General features: G+C 32.3%; 4 protein-coding genes and 1 pseudogene across 4 annotated transcripts; 1 reads left to right on the top strand and 4 right to left on the bottom strand.

Annotated features, from left to right (window-relative positions):
• Positions 1-414: 414 nt before the first annotated feature.
• On the bottom strand, positions 415-8,956 carry LOC130510094 (3-phosphoshikimate 1-carboxyvinyltransferase, chloroplastic-like; annotated as a pseudogene).
• On the top strand, positions 3,946-5,271 carry LOC108837329 (uncharacterized). Its single transcript, XM_018610389.2, has one exon. The coding sequence runs from the start codon at positions 4,027-4,029 to the stop codon at positions 5,116-5,118; it is 1,092 nt and encodes a 363-aa protein (XP_018465891.2). The 5' UTR covers positions 3,946-4,026; the 3' UTR covers positions 5,119-5,271.
• Positions 6,735-8,225, bottom strand: LOC108846550 (uncharacterized). Its single transcript, XM_018619776.2, has one exon. It carries the CDS (start codon positions 8,023-8,025, stop codon positions 6,943-6,945), a length of 1,083 nt encoding a protein of 360 aa, XP_018475278.2. The 5' UTR covers positions 8,026-8,225; the 3' UTR covers positions 6,735-6,942.
• Positions 8,957-14,784: 5,828 nt separating the features above from the next.
• Positions 14,785-16,372, bottom strand: LOC108844240 (CBS domain-containing protein CBSX5). Its single transcript, XM_018617461.2, has 2 exons — positions 15,954-16,372; positions 14,785-15,854 (listed from the first exon to the last, which is right to left on the bottom strand). The coding sequence occupies exons 1-2, from the start codon at positions 16,289-16,291 to the stop codon at positions 14,978-14,980; spliced, it is 1,215 nt and encodes a 404-aa protein (XP_018472963.1). The 5' UTR covers positions 16,292-16,372; the 3' UTR covers positions 14,785-14,977.
• Positions 16,373-20,071: 3,699 nt separating this feature from the next.
• LOC108845476 (uncharacterized) lies at positions 20,072-20,656 on the bottom strand. Its single transcript, XM_018618682.1, has one exon. It carries the CDS (start codon positions 20,654-20,656, stop codon positions 20,072-20,074), a length of 585 nt encoding a protein of 194 aa, XP_018474184.1.
• Between the last annotated feature and the right edge of the window lie 448 nt (positions 20,657-21,104).

Genomic DNA, 21,104 nt, shown 5'->3' with positions numbered 1-21,104 from the left:
ATTTTTAAACCTTACGAGGTTTAGTTAATTTCTTCTTTCAAAAAATATTAAATTAATTCAAAAAAAAAAACTGTTTACATTTGGTGTTACATTGGGATAATTTTTTTAATAAAACCAGAAGAAAGCTTCAAGAAACTATCCCGTTGCAACCAGGGGCGGACCCACTCAGAGGTAAGTGGTTTCAATTGACACCACGAAAAAGAGAATAAATAGAAGTTTTTAAGATGAAACATAAAGAATCTGTGGCAAATTTGGTTAAAGCTCCCTCATTGAACCCACACATTTGGGTTCGAACCTTCCAATAGCAACTTTGAACCCAGTCATTTTTTTTTCTGGGACCGCCACGGTTGCACCCATAAATTAAAAATAAACTAAACAATATGATAAACTACACAAATGATGTTTAGTTTATTTTTAAATAAAAAATACAAGGGCAATGAGACTGTCTTCTGTCCAGGACACTTTACATCCCATTTTCTCAAGTGTTCATGTTTACATCAACAGCGCGCAAGTGTCTCATTCTAAAGCATCTCTAGATGGTCAATAAGACTGTTCTCTGTCCAGGACACTTTACATCCATTTTCTCAAGAAACTCAGCAAACTTCACATCTCTCTTAGAGATTCATACAACACAAAAAAAGAGCTTAGATTTCTTCACACAACTAGTCAAAGACGAAACTTGAGCTAATCAAATTTCACATAAACTTAGTATTACCTGCAGGCTGGCTGTTCCACAACCTTCAACAATGACAGTTTCACCAGTAATGTTAGCACCAGCAAGAAAATAATTAGCACTAGACGCATCACTTCACCTTCTACATTAGCATTACCAGGCGACCTAAATCAATTTTGCCATTTGGTCAGTCATTCTTCTGTGTCAATCTGATTCTAAGTTATGACCGTCTTACTTGTATTTCTGACCGTCTCGTGACAAAGTACGATCACAGCTATCACTATGCTCGGCACTAACACCAAAACGTTCCATCACCTTCAATGTCATTTCAACATATGGAACAGAAATCATTTTATCAATGATCTCAATCTCCACGTCTCCAAGAGCTAAAGGAGCTGCCATGAGAAGAGCGGTCAAGTACTGACTACTGATAGCTTCACCTGAAAAATACAAAACATGTCTAATGTGTCAATCAAGAAACCATTTCTTGTGGATTAGCTTAAAATACTATATTTCGAATAAAATTCATTTCAAAACATGCATAGGTCAATTATCACATGCATTGCATCCTCAAGATGTCCCCGTAACGTTTCGATGTGTGTTTCCGTCCCTGGGACGTTTCCGGTACGGGAACGTCTACCAAAATCACGTCCCGTGGCCCGTGCATTCCACCAGACTCAAGCCTCTCGACTAAACAAGTTGTCCATGTTGGTTGAACTCATCTTTACGTTTCTCTTACCCTACTTTTTAGGCTTTTTGGAAGCAAAAGATTCCCTCTATAGAGGAACATTGTTATAATAGTATTACACATTCGTGGCAAACTCTCATTCCTATATCAATCATACACAATCGTGAAAAAATGAATAATTTGGGAAATTTCTAATATTTTGAATAAAAGCTATTCGACTGGTTAAAAAAATTCAAATATTTTGTATAAAAATATTAGGTTAAAAAAATTTTGTAGAATATTAGGTTAAATTATATTTAGAAACTCGGGATGCCTATTGGATTTTCAATATTAGTTTTTTTAATAGAAACTTACGAACCGCTCGGTTACTTTGCTTTCGTTTTCGGTTCTCTGTTTATAGAATTACGCCTACTCTTATTTAAAGAAAAACTAGATTTTGATCCGCGCACCCGCGCGGGTGCTATTTTATTTTATATGAATCAAATATGATTGGAAATATTTTTCAAATGTATTTATAAGATGTTGGTATCTATTCGGATTTAGGTACCCATTTGGTATTAGTTTGGATCTGTTCGAATTTCGAGTTTTGGTGTTTGAAGATTTCAACCATATTAAAGTATTAATAAATTTTGATCCAAGTTCGGTTGGATCTTTGTGGATTTAGTTCGGATTTAGATATAATCTTTTTAAATTACCTTTAAGAAGTTTAAATTCAAATATTTAGTTTTTTCAAATTTTAAAAAAATAAATTAATTGTAACATATGAAATTGAACAATATATGTCAAAATATTTAATTTAACATAAAAAATGGTCTACCTTGAATATTTAGATAGATAATCAATATATATTAAATATATATTGGTTATTTTTTAGCTATTTAAAATATTTTCTTTTGACTATTTTCAAATAATTTGGACAATTTCAAAAAATATATATATTTTGATATTTTATGGATATTAGATATAAATATTAATAAATATTTAAGTACATACATATGATTAGGATATATTGGGATATCTGTCATATTTGATATGGATCTGGTTCAGTATTGTTCCTCTAAATACCAAATTTTTTAATTCGTTTGGATATTTAATCAGTTTCGATTGAAGTTCGATACTATTTTTTTATCGGATTCGGTTTGGTTCTTCAAATTCAGGAATCCGAGTTTTATTCCTAACATTTTTGTATAATAATATTTTTGGATATTCAACAATCAAAACGATATCATATGTAATTCGCTTTTGTATAATAACATTTTTGGTTGTCTCCAAAATATTTAATTAAATTATATATGGCTAGTTTTTATTTTGCAAAAATTATTCAAATATATCATATACATTTTGTTTTTTTATATAATTTTAAATCTATAACAACATATATCTTTTTAATTTATTTTTATATTTAATTTAATTTTTATCGATGGTAATACATACCAGTAAAACTTCACAAAATTTTCCATACTAAATTTATAATGCAATAATTAAAAATCGAAAACCAAATATATATATATAAAAATATTTTAATAAATTATTTAATTATATTTTAAAATTTCCACCCGGTTTTGTACGTTTCACACCATTAAAAAGTGTAACATCTTTCTTAGCTCTGCCATTTTTAACATGATTTGTGAATTGAAGCAATAAGAATAGATGTATATTTATACACAAATATATGACAGAATGATATGGGTTACGTAGTTTACGTTAGATTTTGCAAGATTATAGAGATCACAAAATGGAATATTCTTCTTTAAAAAAAGCAATGATTTAATTGATGCAAATTACAAATATGTAACAGTTAGATATTTAAGGATCTTATGGCCTATAATAAAGGCATTTAATCCTGTACATATCCACTAAATAAGTAAATTAAATTAAGATGGTTTAATAATGTAAAAAGAATGGTTTAATTCAGTGGCATATAGTGGTAATTATCGTGGAAAAGTTAGGGTTAAATACAAAATGTACTTCAGTTTTAATAGTTTAGATATTTGTTCATTTATTTATTTATTTATTTATTTTAAAACACTTGTCGTTAAATATATAAGATTAATTAATATATTTAAGTAGTGTGACATAGAAGATGAATTAACATAATGAGAGTGATTGGCTGGGTGGTAACAAGTCACTTTAGCTTTTGTTTTTATTTACAACCATAAAAATTACTAATAATGTTTTATGTAATTGTTAAAGATATAAGTAAAACAATGTTTCAACATTATCTAGTTTCAAATCTGTCGGTGTATGGTTTAAGCGCAGACGTTGGTGCTGTTATGCTCCTGGGTTCAATTCACCGTGGGAGAGATGCTTTATGCCATAAAGTATCAACGCCAGCCCCGTCCTGGCCTAGAGGATTATGGGCCTCGGCCCAGAACCTCCAGATAATCAAAAAAAAATCTGTCAATATACGGTGTATATATATAAAATACAAAATGAATTAATTGAGTTTAATCCAATTAAAATAAAAGATTCGGTGACAAATAAAGAGTTTTAAAATGGATGGTTTGATCGTAAAAAGAAATGAAATCAAATTAAGATTGTGTAGGACCAAAATTAAAGACGGAAAACTTGGTAGTCAAGTCTTTTACTTCCTCTACATTAATGCACTATCATAATTAGGGTTATTTTCTTCCTTGCCAATCTCTTGCATAATATCTTATTCACCATGTCTCTGCTTCTCAACCATCCCTTGAAACTATGCTTAAGGAGACCTGTGCTGGTAAGATCCTCTCCGCTTGTCTCAACTTCCTTGCCGCAAACCGCTCCTTGTGCCATCTTCGCCGCTGGCAGCTGGGGACCTAATGAGGCAAAACTCCGTGTTTTGTATGCTGATCAACCTCACAGCATTGATCTGGATAAGGTTGTGCCTTGGGACTTGGTGTATGACACTGATGATTCGGTAACCATAGGGTCATCCCATGGTTGGGTGGCTACTTTGAAGGAAGACGGCATACTGCGTCTCCAAGACGATCTAAACCCAAGTGCATCGTATACGGACCCGAAACGCATCCCTTTGCCTCCTCTTGTGACTTTGCCTCATTGCCAAACCCAAATCGTCACCAACGTGTCAATGTCCACGTCTTCCCCTGAGGATGAGGACTGCGTCGTGGCTGTCAAGTTCTTGGGACCACAGATCAGCTTTTGCAGACCAGCTCAGAGAAACTCAGAGTGGACCAACATCAGACTCGAGAACCCCTGTTTCTTCTCCTCACGTGTCATGTTTTCCAAGAAAGATGAGATGTTTCTCATGCCTGGTTCTGGTGGTCATCTCATCGCATCATGGGATCTCCTCCTCAAAAAGAACACCAAGTTGCAGAACTTGTGCTTGGATAACCTTCCCAAGCTTTCAAAGAAGAAACGAGAGCTTCTGGAAGCGTGCTGCAAAAGCGAACACTTGGTGGAGTCAAGAAGCACCGGTGAAACTTTCTTGATCAAGTGGTACAAGAAGACAACCAAGATCTTCAAAGGCGTTGCGAGGATGAAAACAAAGGCTTTGATGGTGTTCAAGCTAGACGGACTAGGAAACGCTGTTTACACTAAAGACATTGGAGACCTAGCCATTTTCCTCTCCAAGTCTGAACCATTCTGTGTCAATGCTAGCTCCTTTCCCGACTTGAACCCTAATATAGTCTTTTTGAACGATGTGGACGAACTCGCCTGCGTCTGTCCTACTCATATCTCGCCATCCATTAGCGTTGGAACTGGTAACTGCACAATCCCCGTTTTTTTCTTTCCACCTCAAAATATAGAGAGTTGAGTTGAGTTAGTTATGCTTCCTTCATTATGTTTAATCAGCGCAATCATCCATCCATGCATTCTCTGTTGATTAAATTCGCTTGATTTTATATGAAATTAATATGGACCTTCTTTGGAGCTTCAGCAGTTCCATATTTTGGTTGCACAATACTCTTGACTTTGCTTTAGTCGTATGGACATCAGTAGTGGCACCATATCATAGTGTCTTTATCTAAGATTTCTTTTTAAAAATTTCCTAGATAATTTGGTTTTTAGCAACTTGCAAAGAGACTGAATTTATATGAACCAACCATTTACAAGTGATCATAGATACATGTAATCAAATAACAATGTTCCAGTGATGATTCAGTCCATTCTAAAGTTCACTATATGCAATCAAACGAGGAAAAAATTGATCTCTGTAAAAAAAAAACATACATGCTAAACTGTCCATCGCTATCCATCCCTTATTCGCAAGATTCTGTAAAGAACAAACCAGTTTTTATGACCATGTCTTCTCATTGTTCTAAGGTATACAGTGGGAGATATGTTCTATTACGAATGTTGAGAGGACATTGGTTATGAAAATTTCAGATTGCAACGATCATGTTACTCATGTGTTTCTTCCATGTCATGACTCATTGTGGCAAATCGTGATCATCTTTTTTAGCACAATCGAAGGTTTGACCCCTCAAACAGTTATATCTTATATCCTCGTCATGGCAAAAGAAAAAAAATACAATAATGATCCAACTTTGGGTTTGCATGTCTCGATACTATACAACTCTATAAGCGTTGTTTAGATAATCTCATTACCGAATTTGAATTTTTTTAACTTCCTCATGTTACTCTTAATAAGGTATTGGAACGGCACTATATATTTTCTCATATATTAATTTTTATGAGTAACAGTTTTGACCGCTCGAATGGCAACAACATACTTGTTTGAAGATAACAATTAACAAAGTTCAAAAATGAAAAATTGCAATATGTACTAGACATCAAGGACACACTGACACAAAAATAGCAAGAGATTTTTATTTTTATTTTTTTGAACACAAACTTGTTTTCATTCAAACTCAAATTTCTGCAATACAATAGAAAGAGGGAATTATCCATCCTCTTTTGACAAGAAAGATAAACTACAATAGATATAAATAAGCTAAGCATGATAAGTCTTCAAAGGAAGACTTAATAGTACAAATCCATTATATATTATCATCTGCATTTCTACTAAACGGTCTAAACCTAACGCATTCTAAATCTCTAGACAAGTACTCAAAGACTACGAAGATTAGTGGTAATTATTTTTTTACTTTCTTGGAATAATCTCTATATTTGTATTGGTGTTGGAACTTGGAAGGTGGAGCCTACAATAACTTTCTCTACAACTTCTGTAAACATGGATAGATTTCTTTTGGTACATAAAGAGAGAGATTCTGTTTCATGATCTTGTCATGTTCATCATCTGAGGAAACAAACAACAAGATAATTATATTTTAGGCTGCAATAAACTGCTCCTCTTTGAATAAACTAAAGTTTGAGGTCGATGAGAAACTTCACAGTGATTTCAAATGAGGAGAAATCTTGACAAATATATGACAAACTTGTGAGCTTTATAAAGAACTTGTCACCCAGCGCTAGCACTCGCAAGACTATCTATGTAAAGAACATAGCACTTATTTGGCCAAGACCAGAAAGGATGTAATATATCATAAACTATGATTCACAATGCATCATCATGAGATGTCAAACATTATTGAAGTGCACGTGTCTCACATGAAAAATGTAAAAAAGATTTGATGTTTGAAAGATTCAGAAAAAAGAAAAGACAAAGACACAAAACTCAATATATGGGTTGAGGTGGAATCTGGTACGGGGCAGAGCTGGTAGAATTTTCACTGTGGATGGTTGAATCTTCCAGTGAGGCAACTCCAAATTCGTCAACATCATCGAAAATAATTTTGTTAGCTGTCAGGTCGACAGGAAACGAGCTTGCAGTGACAGAGAATGGTTCAGACTTTGAGAGGAAAATACAGAGATCTCCAATGTCTTTAGTGTAAACGGCGTTTCCTTTTTGGTCGATATTAAACACCATTAAAAACTCTGTTTTCATTTCCTTGGTGGTCTCGGGGAGTGTCTTCCTATACCTCTTAACCAAGAAAGTTTCACCGGTGGATTCCGACTCGACTAAGTACTCGGTCGTGCAACACATATCCATAAGCTCCCTTTTGGCCTTGGACATCTTGGGGAGGTTTCTGAAACGCAGTTTCTGAAGCTTGGGACTATGCTTGTACTCATGGAGATCCCATGATCCGACCAGGTGGCCTCCAGATCCGACAACGCGAAACATCTGGTCTTTCTTGGAGAACATGACATGGGAGTTGTAGAAACAAGAGTTTTCTATTTTGACGTTGATCCACCCGTATTTACTTCGAGTGGGTCTGCAAAAGCTGAGCTGAGGTCCTAAGAACTTGACAGCCACGACACAGTCCTCGTCCTCTGGAGATGATGAGGACATGGACACGTTGGTGACAAGTTTGGTTTGGCAGTGAGGCAGAGTTACAAGAGGAGGCAGCGGGATGCGTTTCGGATCGGTGTCGGATGCACAAGGGTTGAGATCGTCTTGGAGACGCAAAATCCCGTCGTCCTTGAGAGTGGCTACCCAGCCGTTGGACGATCCTATCACTTCACTTTCGTTCATCAACTCCATAGGTACCTTCTTTTCCAAGTAATTTACGGGGTCGGGGCCATCCCAAACGACCTCGAGTCTTCCGAGATCTCCTCCACAAGGAACAGCCTTGATGATGGAACAAGGAGGGGTTTGCATGAAGGAAGGTGAGAAGGCGTCAGAGATGCGTGGAGAAGATCTGACCAGCACAGGTCTCCGAAAGCATAGCTTCGAGGGATGGTTGAGAAGCAGAGACATGACGAATCAGATTGAAAAACCCTAACTGATGGATAAGTAACACAGAGGAAGAGACTTGTACATCTAGTCTGCCGCATATATAATGAAGAAAGAAAACCCTAATTCTAATGAGTAATATTCGCATTAATACAGAGGAGGTGAAAGACTTGCCAACCAAGTTTTCCGTCTTTAATTTTGGTCATACACAATCTTAATTTGATTTCATTTCTTTTTACGATCAAACCATCTATTTTAAAACTCTTTCTCCACCGAATCTCTGCATCAAAACCATGATTTTGTGACTACCATACAAAAAAAAGAAGTCTTTACGAAAATTACATATAGATGGAAAATACAAAATGAATTAATTGAGTTTAATCCAATTAAAATGAAAGATTGCGTGGCAAATAATAAAGAGTTTTTAAATGGATGGTTTGATCGTAATAAAAAATGAAATCATATTAAGATTGTGTATGACCAAAATTAAAGACGGAAAACTTGGTTCACAAGTCTTGTACTTCCTCTACATTAATGCGAATATATAACACCCATCATAATTAGGGTTATTTTCTGCCTTGCCAATATCTTGCATATCTTATTCAACCATGTCTCTGCTTCTCAACCATCCCTTGAAGCTATGCTTTAGGAGACCTGTGCTGGTAAGATCCTCTCCGCTTGTCTCAACTTCCTTGCCGCAAACACCTCCTTGTTCCATCATCTGCACCTGGGGACCGGCATCAAATAATGAGGCAAAACTCTGTGTTATATATGCTGATCAACCTCACTTCATTGATCTGGATAAGGTTGTGCCTCGGGACTTGGTGTATAACACTGATTATACGGTAACCATAGGGTCATCCCATGGTTGGGTGGCTACTTTGAAGGAAGACGGCATACTGCGTCTCCAAGACGATCTAAACCCAAGTGCATCGTATACGGACCCGAAACGCATCCCTTTACCTCCTCTTGTGACTCTGCCTCATTGCCAAACCCAAATCGTCACCAACGTGTCAATGTCCACGTCTTCCCCTGAGGATGAGGACTGTGTCGTGGCTGTCAAGTTCTTGGGACCACAGATCAGCTTTTGCAGACCAGCTCAAAGAAACTCAGAGTGGACCAACATCAGGATCGAGAACCCCTGCTTCTTCTCCTCACGTGTCATGTTTTCCAAGAAAGATGAGATGTTTCTCATGCCTGGTTCTGGTGGTCATAATCGTCTTATTGAAAATGTACATAAATTAATATCATTAGGCAATTAATGTTGATTGCATTTGGTTACTAAAATCGTGTACAAATGTGCCTAAATTAATTCAAATGTTCAAACCGCATATCATCAGGCAATTAATGTTGATTGCCTTTGTTACTAAAATCCTGTTTAACAAAATATAGAAAAGTCGGTAAACATTAATGTTTTATCAATCACGATATCATATAACCTTGATTGATACATTTTTTTAATGCCAATACTAATACAAAGAACTTTAATAAGGAATTTGATTGAGATACAAATGAAATTAGAGCCTACAAAAAATGTATTCATACAAAAAGAATGCATTATCGTTTCATCATTTTCATAGTAATGCATTATATTTTTTGTTATTATTAAGAAAGCTTTTATAGTATGATATATGATATATATGTAAATGTAAATGTATGAGAAAAATGTAAATGAAACTATAAAAGTATATAACATTAGTGGTGGTCACATGTGTTATATAAAAATATATATGTATGTACGCATTATATAAATATTATTTCCATCACTAAAATATCGACAATCATATAGCATTGACTATCAACGTTTTTTTGTTTGGTTAGAAAATATCAACGAATCATATATTATAGTTAATGTTATAATGTGATGGATGATGGCAAATCCTGTAATTATTCTAGTTAATAAAGGGTCTTTAGATTTAAGTGGTGAAAGTGCATGTGGAGTTGCCAAGTGTAAATGGCACTCATGTAAATCACACATGAAGACAAAGTTATTTTTTATTAGTGCTCCTAAAATAATATATAAGGGATAATGCCACTACCTATTAGTTTTCATTCTACAAACAAAGTAATAGCAAAAGAATTGTTTTCATCTCTTATCTTTTAAAACTTTTGTTTTGGACTTGAATTTTTTTACCTGAATACATCACAAACACAGAAAGTTCTCAATATTATTTTATCCTGCCATATCAGAAATACATTAGGATCTGATGTTAGTTTTAATGTATATATTTTCAAGTGATTTCTGGAGACAAAGTTTTTTGTTTTTTCATAGTTTTTGTTTTATAAAATAAACTTTATTTATTTTTTGAATAAAAAAATAAAGTTTATTTTATAATCTTGATATTTAAGACATTAATTTTTTATTTTTTTTTGTTTTTAGGTGAAGTATTTCATTGACATACATTTGTGATACAATTTAGTTATTTAATAATGTGTATGATATTATTATTCCTTTTTATTTTTATCTCATGAAATTATAATAGCTGTTTTTATTTAATTACTATTTTTAATAGTTAATAAAACATAAAAATTATATTTTAAAAAATTAGATTACTTTTTTTAATAAACTTGATTTATATTTATATAAACTTAAATTGACAAAATGTTATAAAAATAAATACAGCTTGAGTTTTTTGGAATAAAAACCGAATAAACTAAAACTGGCATTATATAATCCGAATCAAACCAAAGTAAATATAATTTTAATATGATATCTAATTTTTATAAACCAAAATAAAAAACCAAAACCAGATAATCCAGATTGATCATCACTATTTGGAATACATAATTTTTATATCGGTCTCACTCCACGCAAAACGTGGGTTCAATCTAGTATATGGATTGAGGTGGAATATGGTCCGGGGCACAGTTGGTAGAATTTTCACTGAGGATAATAGCTGAATCTTGCAAAATGGCAAATCCAAATTAAAAAGAAATATTCGGTGGCAAAGAGTTTTAAAATGGACTATGTTGCACCGAGACGGAAGTAGGGACGAGAAACGACAAAATTAAAATATCTCGGCACATATATATGTCGAAAATATATAAGCTATCCATAATTGACAAAATTGATAAAAAAAAGACTACACAAAAAATTTAGCATAAAAACTACTTCAATATATTATTTTAAATAATAGATTAAATAATGATTAGACATTTTTTATCAAAATTTGATTCATCTAATAAAGAGTTCGTGATAAGCTGAGAAATAAGATTATAAGTTAGAAATTTACTTCCTTTTAGTTTTTGGAAAAAAAAAAGTAAATGATTTAGCTTAAGATATAACTAGATTTTGACCTGCATTCCCGTGCGGGTGCATACTTATATATATATTAATTATTTTTAGTTTTAATGTATATAAAAACATTCAAAATATATATAATACTTTTAGATTGGTTTAAATACTTGAAAATATATAAAAAATAGTCAAATATAAATATCTAATATAGTGGAAGTGCACTCAAAACATCAAAAATATTTAAAACAATTATTGATTTTTGATCCAAAATTTGAATCAAACCAATTTATATGTTAAGTTTAGGTATTCTGGCATATGTTATTCAGATTTACATACAATATATTATTTTATTTATAGATTTTAAGAAATTAAAAATATATAATGAATTTTAAAAAATAATTTAAATGGGTTATCCGAACCCGAACTGAACCCGCAAAGATCCGGATATAATTCGAACTGAAATTTAGAAAATCTGAATGGGACTGAAATCTTTAACCCCGGAAACCCAAAACCCAAACAGATCCGGAACGAACCGAATGGATACCAGAACGCCCAGCCCTAGTCATAATTCTAATTGGAATTTAGAAATATATGAATGAAGCTGAAATCTTTGACTCCGGAAATTTGAAACCCAAACAGATCCGAAAAAAACCGGAATGAATACCTAAACGTCCAGCCTTATTCACTATTATGTATCATATATATATATATATATCATATAACTAATTATAATTGGTCCATCATATAATTAATAGTATTTTATATGTATCATCTTATAAATAATCACATATATTATATTCTTAAAGTTTAATGTGAAATATAAAAACCATAATTTAATTTGGTATATGAAATTAATCTTTTTGTTGTATTTTTCTTATATATACTGAAAACATTTTTTAATAATGGTTATTGAAAAATATTTTAGTAAAAATAAAATTTTGAATATATGCATATTTTAAATCAATTTTGATATAAATCAACTTTAAATTATTATTTGATTTGAAATATGTATATAAATTTTAAATTTATTTTATGATTATTTTAGACAAAAAAATGTTTTTAGGTAATTAGATTAGTCCATTTTGTATATTTAAAACTAATATAATGAATTTCCAATTTTTATTAATAACATAAGCCATTACTTTTTTTTCTTGACATATTTTTATCCATGTTTCAAAATTTTAATTTTTTGACGAGATCTCAAATTTAAAATATTATTTTCCTTGCTCTCAAATTAGTTACAATATCTAAACTAAAACTTTTTAAAGTTAATTCAAAAAAATATCAAAAGATATCAATACTATTAAAACATGACAATATTTTTTATCTATTTACAATTATTCTATGTTAGACCATTACATTAATTTAATTTTCTTATTATAAAACATATATCATAAATTATTTTACTATCTTTTAATATTTTTTATTTAAAATTTAAATATACATTTATTTTTAATATTTAATTTTAATATTAAAAGCCATAATTAATATTAACTATACTAAAAATGATATTGATTCATTTTTCATTTATTTAGTAAGAAATAAATTTTCTATAATATTTATATATACATAATTTATACTCATAATTAAATTACTACACCAATTAATAAATATAAAGTAACTTAATCCATTTATACCTATTTCATAAATTATAAAATAACAGAATAAAATATATCCATGAATTTTATAACATACCTCAGCTTATTAAAACAAATAATCAAGTAAGATATATAAACTAATAAATAATTTAATTATTTTAATATATATATTTAAATTAGAATGTTTTAAATATTTATCAAGTATGAGACGGGTTAAATGACGATAGTTAATTTATATAATAATGATGAAAATATTATAATAAAATAAATTTTGACCAATATGAAAATTAAAATAAAATTTTACTATAATTAAAATTTTAAAAGTTTTAAAATATAAGTAAAATTGATACGAGACGGGTTATGTAAATGATTATTTTATTTTCATAAAATTATATTAGTGAAAAGTTTAATTGGATTATATATACCTTTTAAACAAATGTTTTTATAAAAAATACATATGTATAAGATTTCTAATTTTTCATAAATAAGTTTTTGAAATAAGTCTGATATTAATAATTAAATTAAATTTGAAAATTTAAAATAAACGGAAAATAAAACATCAAAAAAATTCTAATAAGATGTGAAAATAACATTAAACTAAATAAATAAATAATCAATTAAATTTATTTCAAACTTAAATCACTAAATTGTAATGACCGTATACGAATCGTTGATGCTCAAATCTATTTCTATTTTATTATGCATCCTCTCAAATATTGATCTATTATGCTTAAAACAAAAATACGAATTAGTTTGACTAAAATTTTGTATAGCTACCTTTTAAAAAATTTGCATCACGTCCATAATATATCCACCATTCATCTAAATATTCATGAATTAAAATACTTTATATATGACAATTTAAGTCAATTGTATTACATAATGGGTCATCCAAATTGGTTGTCGAGTCTCATGTTTTAGCGTGTTTGCGAGTTTTATAGAACTTTTAAATAAGGAGTTTTGTTTAAACCAAACCGGATTAAACATAAGTCACCGGTTTTGTCGGTTTAACAAAATGTTAGGGTCGAGTTTCAGAATATTAAATATAATATTTCATGTTAAACATTTAAATGTAGATACACAATCAAAAATACAAATTTATAGAATATAAATTTGATTTATTTCGAAAATATCCCGCACTTAAAAAACGCGGATCAAAATCTAGTCTTCACTTATTTCAGGTCATGATTTGGAACTAATCATTGCAACGAAATCTGCTTTCCTATGTTCTGTTCAACAGAGTTTATGGGCATGTGAAACATTGGCGTAGGCTTGAAAAGGCATCCTAAACAAAATGTGTTATGCATATATCAGTGTTGAGATCCAATAGTGATAGCCATCTTTCACAATCAAAGTGAGACAAAGACGCACGAGACCACATATTAAAACATGCACCAAACACAATGGAAGATTTATATATCACGTGGCATTTAACCAACCGCGTTAGCACTTAGCAAGTTAGCTGTACAAATCCAAATCCAAAACCAAATCTTTGGAAATTTGTACTAGTTAAGTGTGTGTTCATTAGAAAACAAAAGTAAAGTCAAGTGTGTACTAATTAACTAAAAGAGAATCAGTCTTGCATATTCTTCAATCAACATCACGATACACCTATTTTTGATGTATTTTTCTGTTTTGTTTTGTAATTTAGATTCAATATTGTCATTCTTAAAAAGATTTTAGGCACAAGACTCATCAACTTTTGCATTTTAGGTTTATAACTAGATGTGAGACCCAAATTGCAGCTGATATACGTGGTCTAAAAACGTGATTTCTCATTCATGTTCATTTTTGAACAAATCTAATAAACTATAATAATTCTAATACTATTTTGTATTATATGAACACGAATATAAAGATCATGTTGGAGGAGAAACTGAATCTTTGTTCTGACTTCTCTTATCATAAGCTGGTCCATGTGGTAAAAAGAGAGATTATGAGCTGAAATTTAAGATTCAAAACTGTCATTGAGATCCAAAAATCAAAGATTTAACACATGACCCGAAATATTCCTCAGGAACTTTGGTCTTATGGCAACTTTCACCAAAAGAAACTCATACAACATCTGTTTTGGCTGTATGTTTATGAAACTTCTAACAAAAAAAGAATGTAATAAAACTTATGATGATGATGATGATTCTTAGTGTTGATCATCCAAAAATCCTCTAAAGAGCTTCAAAATATCAACAAAAGTAACCATACCAACCAAACAACCATCTTCATCAACCACCCACACATAACTCACCCTACGAGCAATCGCTTGTATCATCACAGCCATCAACGAGCTTCTCCGATTACACACTATCGCCACCGACTTCCTCGCCATCCTTGCCGCACTGCTCACCGACCTCCCATACGACGACTTCGTCCTCCTCCCCACCGGAGCCTCTTCATCCGACGAAGAAGAAGACCCCGACAAAGAATCAACCAGCGAGATCAAACCCACCAAACCTTTCTCTTCGAGACGGTTCCTAACGACTCTCACAAGACTCTCCGGCGGGCCTCCACCGTCAATGTACGTCATCAGATCGCCGGCAGAGAGCGTAGCAACCGCTGCTGCCGCCGACTCGTCGCAGCAAGCGAGCGTCATCGGCGATATCTCCCCGATTAAAATCGCACGTGTGTCTTCTCCGTCACATTCTCCGTCGTCGACCACCGCGACGGAGATGTTATCGGCGATGGCGCGAGAAACGGCGGTGACGGTGGAGGCGGCGGAGGAGGAGTGGTAGTCGACGGAGAGGATAGCGTGCGTGCTGTTGATCACGCCGAGGTCGGAGATGGAGAGCGATGGTAATGGGGAGAAGACGCTGATGGAGTCGAGAAGGAATCTGATGATGTCTTCTTGTGTAATCCAGCAGAACTGTCGGCTGTTCTTGTGAGTTGTTGTTGCGATGGTGGTGGTTAGAGAAACGACAGCGTTTCGGGTTTGTTGTCTTCTCTTTGTGATTGGTTTAGTCTGAATCGGAACGATCAGATTCTGTGCTCCTCCGGTTATCAGATTAATGGCTTCAATTAACCTGGAAAGATCAAATCTTCAATCTCATGAACAAAAAAAAAATTTAAAAATGATTTTTTTTTTTGGGTAAAAAAATAAATAAAAAAAATTGGTGACGTACTTGCAAGAAGATTGGACATGAACGACGATGGAACGAGATTTGGGAAGAAGAACAGAGACGGAAACAGAGGAAAGAGACAAAGCCTTGTTGTCTGATTCAGTTAGGTAACAGATCACATCTGCCATACAGATCTTACCCACACACTCGCATTCGCACTTGTTAATATCATCGTTGGTTTCGTCGTGATCACAGCTCCATACGCTGAGGAAAGGTTCGTCGGAGGATTTGAGGGCAGAGATGACGTCAGCGACGGTGGCTGTGACGGCGGAGAGGCACCGTAGAGGCGGTTTGCCGATGCAGAGATCGGATACCTCGTGAGACAAAAGGGCTAGTGCCATACAAAGAAAGAATTAAAATTTGGTTTCGCGAGGAGAATGTGAAGGGGAACGAGAGGAGAGGAGAGTGTGTCTTTATAAAGAAAAGAAGATGTGGGTACGGTGTAAAGTACTTGGACAGAACTCTGTTAAAGGCTGCTGATGTATGGTTCTGTACAGATAGATTTTTAACCTTTTTTGTTTGTTTTGTTGTGCTCATGACAGGTAGATTATTATTTTTTACTATAATGTTTTAGAATTCAAAATAATATATGTCAAAATGCTGATATAGAACATTAGTGTTTTGATTTGTAGGCAATGGAAAAAATATTTATATTTCAGAAATTCCTTCAAAAAAAGTTGCACCAACAATAACTAATCTGCATAATAAATTGGTATATTCTGGATACTGAATCCAAGATTAATGTCAAAACATCAAATCTTTTTTTTTTTTTGAAACACATCAAATCTCTTATTGTTATTTTTTTGATCAAAAAACATCGATCTCTTTTTTTGTAAACTCCATTTTTTTATATAATACATGAAAAGATACATACTATCCCTCATGATTGCATCCCTGATTTCAATCTCTTATTAACAATAGATTCTACTATTACACATTTACCAGATTTTTTATATCCTGTTTCAAAAGAATAAATATATATAAATGGTCAATTCCAGAAGGACCTAGGTGGAACAAATGCCACATACAAAAAAAAAAATATTATTTCATTAGTTTTATTGAAATTGAGAACTCAAATGATTTAATCTCTAATGCTTCATGCACTTTTGGTTAAAATTTTGTTATTAAATATGGAATGCCTCCATGTTGTAGTAATATTTGTTAGATCCGCCTCTGTGGACCTTTTCTCGTAAATCATATCTAAATGATGAGAATGAAAATAACAAAGAGAAAAGCCCTTTATTAGAAAAAAATGAAAAAGAAAATAACAAAGAAATAAATATATGTTATATAGAGAAGAATCTTTTTTTATATAGAAGAATCTTATATTTCCATTCAATCTTCTACATTGTATAGAATAAAATGAAATATTATATTATTCAATTTCATAAAAATATCTATTTAACTAGATTCGTTAACATAAAAGGAATAAACACTAAAACGAAACAAAGTTTTAGATCTTAGTTTGTTTCTTTTGTGGGTCACTAACCTAATAAGAACTTGCATCAAAAGACTCATTCATGGTTATGATCCAATTACAATTAGTTCAATTAGCTATAAATATCATATATAGGGCTGGGCGTTCGGGTACCCATTCGGGTTTCGGTTCAGTCCATTCGGGTTTCGGGTTTTCGGGGTCAAAGATTTCAGCCCCATTCGGATATTTCTAAATTTCGGTTCGGATTCGGTTCGGATCTTTGCGGTTCGGTTCGGGTTCGGATAACCCATTTAAAATATTTTTTAAATTTTCAAAATTCATTATATACTTTAAATTTTCAAAATCTATAATTAAGATAATATATTACATATAAATTTTCAAAATATATATGTCAAAATACCTTAATTTAACATATAAATTGGTTTTCTTTGAATATTTGGATAAAGAATCAATAGATATTTAACTATTTTTGGTGTTTTCAGTATACTTTAGCTATTTTAAACATTTACTTTTGACTATTTGCATATATTTTTCGAATATTTTGGAAAATTTAAAGGTATCTTATATATTTTAAATATTTTTAATATTTTCAATATACATTATATATAAAAATAATGTATATATTTAAGTATATAAATTTATTTCGGATACATTCGGGTACCAAAAATACTTCGGTTCGGATCGGATTCGGTTTCGGTTCTTTAAATACCGAAATTCTGAACCCGCTCGGATATTTAATCAATTTCGATTCGGGTTCGGTGCTACTTTTTCGGATCGGGTTCGGTTCGGTTTTTTGGGTTAGAATTTTTTGCCCAGCCCTAATCATATATCATGGATCGAAGTTCAATACGACACTGAAAGATGTATGATAATTACAATTGTAAGAGTCGTCCTAAATATATGAAAAAACAACTTCTGAAACAGATGAAGTTACATACTAGCTAAGCAAATATCCATAACTCTTTGATTTGAAAAAAAAAAACACATCACTACAACTTATTTGGAACAACATTCTTGCCATGGTCCATATTATTGTGAAATATCACACACATACATTTCCAATGGTCCATACTTGTGAAATATCACACACGTTTCCGATGGTCCATACTATTGTGAAATATCATCACACACGTTTTCATTGGTCCATGCTATTGGTCGAAATTTGTTTTTCACTGAATAATTCATTTCATTAACTTTACCAAAGTATTTGACCCAAAAAAAAACTTTACCAAAGTATAAAATCCAACCATGCATCAAAAACTAGCACTAAGGAGGATATAAATCCTAGGCAAAACAAAATCGAGGAAACAAGTTAAAACACAGATATGATCAACTTCTTGTTGTATACATTTATTTGACTGTGATATTATATGGATAAAAATGCAAAAGGGATGCACATTCAAGCTGTCACCAATTGAACCATTTTTTCTTATGCTCTTCACGTGTTTCTCGGTCATTTGTAACGCATTCTCAGCCCCTGACTACACATTATGTGTGTATATACAATATAAATTATTAGGGAACTTTTTGTATATAACTTTGAACAGTATCGATCCAGTGACGCATTTTTTTTTTTGGTAAAAATGTTAAAAAATTAAATAATGACGTATTCTCAGCCACTGAGTACACATTATGTATGCTTAAGCCAAAAAGCACCAATATGGTATTGCCAAAAAGCACCAATATGGTATTACCAAAAAGCACGCCTAAAAACAACTTTGTAACTATATTATGTTTCTCTTAGATTTTCTTAATGCTGAAGATCCTGATTAAAGTACCATATTATAAGTGAACAATGATTATATTTAATTAAATTTAATATTGCTTAAGCCAAAAAGATGCTAAAAAGCTAACCGGATATGGTCTAGTATTCCAAAAATAACTTTGTAAACTACTGCAAACCTTTGTCTTGTCATGTCGTTTCTGAACTTTTGACGTATTAAAACACGTTTTCTTGTTTTGAATACCTTAAAAAGTCGTACGACATGGAACAAGTTGGGCAAGTTTTGTTTTGCGTATTTTTTAAATATTATTTTATAACATAAAAGAACTGCAATTTGCACGTAGAGCCAAAATAATCTGTGTCATGGAGAGATTTGAACAATTTCTCCCATGTCTAACGTGGTAGTCTGGTAGAGCCAACATTTTGTGTGTCGTCGTCTATGCATTACTTTATATTATACCAGCCATGTCTATGCATTACTTTATATTATACCAGCCATAGTATCCAATAATTTCTCTAATAACGGTTTTATTTAATTATGATAAATTTTTATTTCTCCAAATTTACATTGAGTTTAGTAGCTAGAGTTAAGAATAGTTTAAAATTCTTTTAGCCATCTCTAGATTGTAGTTTGGGCAGCTATGTTGTTGAAAAGAAAATGATTAATTGCAATAGCTAGCTAATGCAAGTTAAATTATTTATATTTGTATATTTGTTGGGATCAAAGCTCTCCTACTTTTACACCAGAAAACATCTCTAACTGAAATATATATTTTATAAATGGTTTTGAAATAGATGAAGGTTGTAAGATTTGCCAGAAATTCTAAATTAAAATATTATTGTAGATGATAAAACATAGGACAGCCATGATATATGGGAATCTTGATCAATGTAATTAAGTAGAATCTATAATACGCTTAATTTAACGCATCTTGAACTATATATGGCTAAATAGTTTCTTCATTTGAGTGTGGAAGCGATTGCGATGCGAGAACATCCATCTTTGAGAAGAGGAGGGAAGAAGGGATTTAGCGGAAACATTTGTGGCCAACATTTGGCATCTATAGCCAAGAAAGCTTTGCAACACATAGCTCCAACATTATCAAACTTCCCTGTGAAAAGTGATTTTTGGATTTCAGTTACGCAACCTTCAACGCTGACGAGTGATGACAAACACTTTGTGAGATCGACTGCAGAACCAGGAATGATAGGGAACTGAGGTGTTGTGTGTGATGGTGCAGTTGCGCTGATGCGAGAACAACCATCCTTGAGAAGAGGTGGGAACAATGGATTCAAAGGGAACATTTTGGGCCAACATTTTGCATCAACATCCGTAAAAGCCTTGCAGCAAGCTGGCCCAACGTTTTCAAACTTACCCGTTACAGCAGATTTGTAGATTTCGATTACACAACCTTGAATGCTGGTAAGTGATGACCAGCACTTTGTGATATCAATGGGGGAGCCAGGAATGGCTAGCCCCGGCCTCATAAGAATAGTGGCAATAACTAGAACCATGGAAAAGAGCATTTCAATCCTACCTTCCATTGCACCTGTTGTTTCCTTTTTTTTTTAATATATTAAGGGGGGGGGGTGGGGGTATTGTGAATTGCTTGATGAGATGATTCTGCTAGTAAACGAAACTAAGAATTTATAGGCTATCTCAACTTGAACGTAGTTGGTAAATTCATTAGGAGACTCACTCTTTAAGAGTCGTCTGTTACGAGTCTTATGACAATTAATCTTTGAATTGAAAACATAGAGGTGTTACACTTTACAAAACGACTCACCCAAATTGCATATACGTTTTTACAAATTATTGTCAAATAACGGATTAAATTTTTTTTTAAATTGATTAAATTCTGTAACATCTTTTATCTTATAATAGAAAAACCTTCTTTTAATAAAAAATATATTTTGTAGCATACTTTTAACCCCATGGAAAAACATATCTGAACATGTCAAATCTAAACTTAATCCGTTATGTTTCTGGTTA

The sequence above is a fragment of the Raphanus sativus genome, chromosome 3 (assembly GCF_000801105.2).
Source record: "Raphanus sativus cultivar WK10039 chromosome 3, ASM80110v3, whole genome shotgun sequence".
Taxonomy (NCBI): Eukaryota; Viridiplantae; Streptophyta; class Magnoliopsida; order Brassicales; family Brassicaceae; genus Raphanus; species Raphanus sativus.
Note: the sequence above shows the minus strand (reverse complement) of the source record. Positions and strands in the feature narration are given on the sequence as shown.

Coding starts and splice junctions, on each gene's coding strand:
- LOC108844240 (XM_018617461.2), bottom strand. CDS start 16,291: ATGGCACTAGCCCTTTTGTCTCACGAGGTATCCGATCTCTGCATCGGC. Junction 15,855..15,953: donor CATGTCCAATCTTCTTGCAA/GTACGTCACCAA, acceptor TGATCTTTCCAG/GTTAATTGAAGCCATTAATC.
- LOC108845476 (XM_018618682.1), bottom strand. CDS start 20,656: ATGGAAGGTAGGATTGAAATGCTCTTTTCCATGGTTCTAGTTATTGCC.
- LOC108846550 (XM_018619776.2), bottom strand. CDS start 8,025: ATGTCTCTGCTTCTCAACCATCCCTCGAAGCTATGCTTTCGGAGACCT.
- LOC108837329 (XM_018610389.2), top strand. CDS start 4,027: ATGTCTCTGCTTCTCAACCATCCCTTGAAACTATGCTTAAGGAGACCT.